The sequence below is a fragment of the Nicotiana attenuata genome, unplaced genomic scaffold (genome assembly GCF_001879085.1).
Source record: "Nicotiana attenuata strain UT unplaced genomic scaffold, NIATTr2, whole genome shotgun sequence".
NCBI classification, from domain to species: domain Eukaryota; kingdom Viridiplantae; phylum Streptophyta; class Magnoliopsida; order Solanales; family Solanaceae; genus Nicotiana; species Nicotiana attenuata.
In genome coordinates this window covers 742,167-749,112 of record NW_017670342.1, presented here as the reverse complement: position 1 = coordinate 749,112, position 6,946 = coordinate 742,167, and the positions used below count along the sequence as shown (strand labels likewise).

The 6,946-nt window shown below is 36.0% G+C and overlaps 1 protein-coding gene across 1 annotated transcript; it reads left to right on the top strand.

Moving 5' to 3' along the window:
* The first annotated feature begins 224 nt into the window (after positions 1–224).
* On the top strand, positions 225–6,194 carry LOC109238131 (beta-galactosidase-like). The gene is made up of 19 exons (XM_019404558.1): positions 225–736; positions 952–1,047; positions 1,138–1,250; positions 1,322–1,388; positions 1,490–1,582; positions 1,654–1,797; positions 1,905–1,993; positions 2,425–2,530; positions 2,633–2,720; positions 2,835–2,953; positions 3,046–3,210; positions 3,395–3,570; positions 3,665–3,774; positions 3,877–3,986; positions 4,071–4,181; positions 4,419–4,529; positions 4,660–4,865; positions 5,141–5,474; positions 5,669–6,194. Exons 1-19 carry the CDS (start codon positions 566–568, stop codon positions 5,777–5,779), a joined length of 2,520 nt encoding a protein of 839 aa, XP_019260103.1. The 5' UTR covers positions 225–565; the 3' UTR covers positions 5,780–6,194.
* Positions 6,195–6,946: the final 752 nt, after the last annotated feature.

Genomic DNA, 6,946 nt, shown 5'->3' with positions numbered 1-6,946 from the left:
TGCTGGCAAAAAGTACTTTTCTGTATTGACCAAACAACTTAACTTTTTAAAAAAAAAAAAAAAACTTTTAGCCTCTATATCATTGCTAGAATATTTTATTCTTGAAGGAAGTTTCTATATCAAATAAATGAACAAACTGTGATCCCCATTTTAGGAAGGTGGGCCCCATTTTCAATCTTTTGATAATTTTAGAAAGCAGTTGAAGCTTCCCTTCCGCGCTTCCCTCCTAAGCCAAACACCTTCAAAACCTATGTACATTTAACAGTTACACACATAAACTAGCTCAGTGCTAAAATATTCTTGTATAAGTATTTTTTAGTTCTCAAAAGTAGCAATAGAGAGAAGAGCATACATACAGTAGAGTGATTCTTTTTCTTCAATTTTTTCTTCCTCTCTCTCTCATTGTAGGTTGTGCTATTCCTTAGCCAGCTCCTGTTTTTTCCTTTTATTTTTTTCTTCTAATTTTTTCGTCTATGTTGAAGCCAATAAAGCCAAGTTACTGAACGTAAAAAGGATCGATTTTTCTATTGAGAAATTCATTTTGGTACAAGGTTGAATTTGGAAAATGCAGAGTATCAATGTGTTACTCTTGCTGTCTTTGTTTTTCTTTTTCTTTTCATTGTTTTGCTCCTCTGTTAGGGCCACTGTTTCGTATGATGACAGAGCTATAATCATCAATGGGAAAAGAAGGATTCTTATTTCTGGTTCAATTCATTACCCAAGAAGCACTCCCGAGGTAATTATGCAAAAATGCAGTTGTAACGTTTTCATTTTTTTCATGGCCTTTTTGACAAATGGATATACCTTGTTTTATTGTAAATTTTGTTCCTTTAATGTTTTGTGATTTGCGAATGGTTTCTGAAAAATGGTCATCTTCATTTTGCTGTAATTTATGTTTACTTTAATGCTATATGGCTGTAAGAATTTTTCTGAAGGTTGTCATTTTTGCAGATGTGGCCTGATCTTATTCAAAAGGCTAAAGATGGAGGCTTAAATATGATAGAGACTTATGTCTTCTGGAATGGGCATGAACCCTCTCCTGGAAAAGTAATGCTTTAATATTCGTCATGCTATTAATATCAAGAAAAAGATAAATTGACTTTTTTTTTCTTCTTTTTGACTGTATTCTGTTTACAGTTTAATTTTGAGGGGAGGTATGATCTGGTTAAATTTATCAAATTGGTACATCAAGCAGACCTCTATGTTAATCTCCGCATTGGGCCTTACATTTGTGGAGAATGGAATTTTGGGTAATTCAAATAAAAGCAAATGGACTTTATTTTTCCAGTTCTCTCTGGTTTTACAATCTTTATTTATGCAGGGGATTTCCTGTTTGGTTAAAATATGTACCTGGTATGGAGTTTAGGGCAGACAATCACCCTTTTAAGGTTTGATTTATGACTTTGGATTTCTTCATCAGTTACTCCAAATGGGATAATATGTTCGGTTGCCAAACTGTTGTTATGTTTACTGATTGACTATGTTGCAGTTGGCAATGCAAGGATTTGTTCAAAGAATTGTCAACATGATGAAGTCAGAAAATTTGTTTGAGCCTCAAGGCGGATCAATTATTTTGGCACAGGTTTGAAAATATGCTCATTTCTATAGTTTCTAATTATCTGTAGTCCCATAATTTGAAAATTAGTAGTGCAGATAGAAAATGAGTATGGACCAATTGAGTGGGAAGTTGGTAGTGCTGGTAGAGCTTATACAAAATGGGCAGCTGAAATGGCTGTGGGTTTAGACATTGGAGTCCCATGGATCATGTGTAAGCAAGAGGATGCCCCTGATCCTGTGGTAAGCAATTCTCAATTTCTGAAATAGAAACCTAGAATTCTTAAGACTTGTGTCATGATTTTTTGGTCATTTGTCCCCAGAACTTACAGTTGTTGATTCTGCTGCAGATTGATACTTGCAATGGCTTCTACTGCGATGATTTCCGTCCTAATAAGCCCTACAAACCTAAAATGTGGACAGAAGTCTGGACTGGCTGGTAATTTCCAGGAGTTTAACCAATATATATATGTTTTGGTTAAATTGAAATTTTTTATTTAACCATGTATAGCAATATGTACAATTTGACTCATGAGTCAGTTCTCAAAAGGAAACAAAACTTTCAACAGACTCTACTCCTATACAGGATAACTATTCAAATGTTCCAGATGCCTTTGCCATGTATCTATAGTACTTTTGCCCATAGAGGTGAAGTTGCAAAATGTTCTCTCTAACTAGTTGACACTTGACAGCCTTCTCTTCTATGAGATCTGAATCTACGAGTATTCCTTTCTGCTGCTGACAGAAATTACAAGTGATGCATGCTCTTGGTTTAGAGTTGTTAGTCTTCCCAACAGACCATACTACCTCAGTTTTTCCAACTTTTTCCACGCCACTAATGTCTGTCAACTTTCTATTCTACGTGTTCAGGTATACGAAATTCGGTGGTCCAGTTCCTCGTAGACCAGCTGAAGATTTGGCTTTTTCAGTTGCGAGGTTTATTCAGAACAATGGCTCATTCTTCAATTACTACATGGTTAGGTTTGGTTTTGTTTAAGTGAAGTTGTTAAATAGAGGATCTTATAAAAGATAAGCATTTGTTTTTTAAATTAAAATATCTTTTTTCATGAATATGCAGTACCATGGGGGAACAAATTTTGGTAGGACAACTTCAGCACTTTTCATTGCCACTAGCTATGATTACGATGCTCCGCTAGATGAATATGGTATGGAAAATAAAGAAAGCCATATAACTGTGTTTTCTCAAATTTACACACATTTGCACATCTGCAAAACAAAAGTAAAATAATGGAAAGGTGATTTATTCTATGATGTAATAGGGCTGTTGAATGAACCAAAGTATGGGCATTTGAGGGATTTGCATAAAGCTATCAAGCTATCTGAACCAGCTTTAGTTTCCTCATATCCCACGGTCAATTGGCTTGGAAAGAATCAAGAGGTCATTCTGATATAGAATCTTTAGCCTTCTAGCAGAATTATGATCTTAATTTTCATCTTACAATGATTTACATTTTTTATATCCAACAACAGGCTCATGTCTTTAGATCAAAATCCGGGGCTTGTGCTGCGTTCCTATCCAACTATGACACTAAATATTCAGTTAAAGTCACCTTTCAGAATATCCAGTATGACCTGCCTCCATGGTCCATCAGCATTCTTCCTGATTGCAAAACTGCTGTTTACAACACCGCTAGGGTAATGAGAGAAACTCTTACTTAATCTATCTTTACTAGTTCTGATTTTTGTTGTTAATCTGGAAAGACGTCATTCTGATAAGATATACGTACTAATATTTTCTTAAAAAAATATAAAACATATGTTAAAATACATATGAATGTTCAGGAGCAGAGTTTCTAATATCTTCTTGCAACTGCTGCAGATTAGCTCCCAAAGCTCACAGATGATGATGGCACCTGTAGTTGGCGGTTTATCTTGGCAGTCATACAGCGAAGAAACTCCATCTGCTGAAGAAAGCGATACGCTTTCAGCAAATGGACTACTGGAGCAGATAAATATTACTAGAGATTGCTCAGACTATCTGTGGTACATGACAGAGTGGGTACCTTCATCTCCCTGCTTCTTTCAAAAGATTTTTATGTTTACTTGGTAGATTCAATATTTTTTATAATCTTTTGGTTACTTGCCTCAGTGTAAACGTAGGGTCTGATGAAGGATTTCTAAAGAATGGAAAGGACCTTTTTCTCACTGTTATGTCTGCTGGTCATGCCATGCATGTCTTCATCAATGGCCAACTATCAGGTAGTGAGACCTGCACTCTATTTGGGAATAGGGATTGATAAATACGTCTAATTGTCCGTTCTCATCTCCATTTCGCTTCTATTTGGCTTTACCTTGTGGTAGGAACTGTTTATGGGGGATTAGATAATCCAAAACTGACATATAGTGGCAATGTGAAACTAAGAGCTGGTATTAACAAGATTTCTTTGCTCAGTGTTGCTGTTGGTCTCCCGGTTAGTTCTACTTCATGTTTCTCTATTCTCTTTAAAAGGAGAATTTAAACTTTCATGGTTTTGATGCTAGTAAATGCATTTCAGAATGTTGGTTTGCACTTTGAGACATGGAATACTGGAGTTCTTGGTCCAGTTACATTGAGTGGTCTCAATGAGGGGACAAGAGACTTGACAATACAAAGATGGTCTTACAAGGTTTCTTCCCTAATAACTCTCCCTCTTTTCTACCAAGTGTTTTGTCTAAATCTAGAAGCCAGAGTCATCCAAGATAACAAGAAATTTTGCGTTATGTTTCTTTGAATAGACAACTATAGATACCACTCCCATCTAGGACAAAATTTTCTTTGTTTTCCTTTTTCTCGAAGAGATATTATAATGTGGGAGAAACCAAGAGAATGGAGGTGTGAAGCATCTATGGTTTTATGTCTGCAGGTTGGTCTAAAAGGTGAATCATTAAGTTTTCATACCTCAACTGGAGGTTCCTCTGTTGAATGGGTTGAAGGTTCACTTTTGGCTCAAAGGCAGCCCCTCACTTGGTACAAGGTAAATTCCTAATGTAAATGTCAACATTATGATACAATTTTTGATCACATTAAACGTGTCCATTGGACATGGTTTATCAGTTTTACGACTTGAATAAAATAGCACAGTTAACATACCAAAGATTTTCCAGGCTACATTTGATGCACCTGAAGGAAATGATCCAGTAGCGTTAGACATGGTAAGTATGGGAAAAGGTCAAATATGGGTAAATGGTGAAGGTGTAGGCCGCCACTGGCCTGGATACATAGCAAAGGGCCACTGTGGGGAATGCATTTATGCTGGAGAGTACACTGAAAAGAAATGTCAGACAAACTGTGGACAGCCTTCTCAAAGATGGTAAGGATTTATATTGTTTCCAGTAAATTTTGGGTTGGATTATGGGCTACACCGATTTTCCTACTTTGTTAATTGAGGGGATACATTTATGCGTCATATTCACTAGAATCAAACATGCTTTTAAAAGCTAACAAGATTGACCATAGAGTAAATTAGCCTACTTCCTCAAGGTGCAATCTGAAGAGAAGAACAGTACTAGAAGCTTTGAAAAAAAGTGTACCATAACTTGAGCTTGTTGTCTGAAAGCAAATGAATTGTGAAACTGATGATTTTAGGTATCATGTCCCAAGATCATGGCTGAAACCAAGTGGAAATCTGTTGGTAGTTTTTGAAGAATGGGGTGGTGTTCCAACCAGAATTTCTTTGGTTAGAAGAGCAACTGCCAGAGTTTGTGCTGATATTGTTGATGGGCAGCCAACTCTAAAAAACTGGCGAACGGTGGGCTCTGGAAAATCTGGTAATATGCATCCGAAAGCTCACTTGTGGTGTCCAGATGGGAAGAAAATCTCAAAAATACAGTTTGCTAGTTACGGAGTGCCACAAGGAACTTGTGGGAACTTCCGCGAGGGTACCTGCCATGCTCGCAAGTCATATGATGCATTTGAAAAGGTGTGTCATTGTTTTTACATTATGTAATTACTTCAAAGTTTTCTGAGACCAAAGTGCTTAGTGATGACTGCAATTACCTGGTTTCCTGATTCAATATTCTTTATTTTGCTTCGTGACTAAACGAAAGATTCAACGTTAAAGGTGTTCGTGATAAATATTCCTATGTTTTGCTAACTTTCAAATGGATATCACAGAATTGCATTGGACGGCAGTCTTGTTCAGTAAATGTTGTGCCTGAAGTTTTTGGAGGAGATCCGTGTCCAAATACTTCAAAGAAGTTATCCGTCGAAGCTATTTGCAGATGAGATTATTAAAGGGAGTTGGATACAAAGTGAAACCAAAATCAATTCACTATAAATGCAGAAATACGTGATTACAGGAATATCATTTTCAGAAAAAATTTCCTTGCTTTTCTGCAAGCTCTGATTTCAGACACGAGGGCTGCTGATTCTGTTATTGGATTTGAAGAAATTGTACAGCATCTCGATATAATTTTGAATTTAGATAAGCTTCATGTTTGGATATACAACATTCATTGATCCAGGGCACCATTCCTCCAAATGGTTGAAAACCTGGAATAGAAAGGGAATATATATGAACTGTGTTTATGAAATAACCAGGGAGCCAATTTTCCCTTTATATTTGTAATAATCTCACTGTGTAACAGTTATTTGAAAATATTCTATAAAGGCATAGCGATGTTTTTGCATCTTACTATTAGGACTCTGAGGGTTTATCTCATAGCAATATTTGTATTTAACCCATATATGTGATGAACATATACTTATGTTTTGTGGATAATATATTTATTCTTGTATACACCCATATTACTGTAAATATAGCAATACTGGCTCTCTGTTCATTGAGCCATTTATTAAAGACTATTATGGTATCAAATTAGCCAGCAAAATCCTCATAAACTGTGGTGGCTGAACGAAGCATCAACACAAAATCGATATAGTGCATACTATCCTTACGGATGCTCACTTACCATCTCTATTTTGGGTTGATGCTACTTTTTATGTTGTTTATACTTTATACCGTCAACAAAATTACCTACTCTTATTTTGAAAGGACTTTCTTCATTTGTAAAGATTTTTCATATACCTTTTGATTACAACTTTCTTCGAATTTTTGGTTATGAATGTTTTTCAAATATATCCGCTCAAGTATCTCATAAGCTTAATCCATGTTTTGTTCAATGTATTTTCCTACGTTATGCTTATAATTATAAAGGATACCATTGCCACGATCCTACAGTTGATCGTGTTTATATCAATCCACATGTTGTCCTTCATGGATTAGTTTTTTCCATATCCTCAATTGTCTCGTTCCTCTATTGTTTCTTCATCCGACTGCTCTCCTGAGATTCTTATAGTTACTACACCTTTATCTCCTTTGCAGATACATGCCCACTTTAGCTCTAGTGTGTCCACTTCTAAGTTGTCTTCTCCCCCTCCCTCAAGTATTTC

What these genes read in the sequence shown, in the direction of transcription:
- LOC109238131 (XM_019404558.1), top strand. Translation starts at nt 566, where the DNA reads ATGCAGAGTATCAATGTGTTACTCTTGCTGTCTTTGTTTTTCTTTTTC. An exon ending in TGTGGAGAATGGAATTTTGG is followed by an intron (nt 1,251 to 1,321) that starts GTAATTCAAATA and finishes TTATTTATGCAG; the next exon opens with GGGATTTCCTGTTTGGTTAA. An exon ending in GTGTTGCTGTTGGTCTCCCG is followed by an intron (nt 3,987 to 4,070) that starts GTTAGTTCTACT and finishes AATGCATTTCAG; the next exon opens with AATGTTGGTTTGCACTTTGA.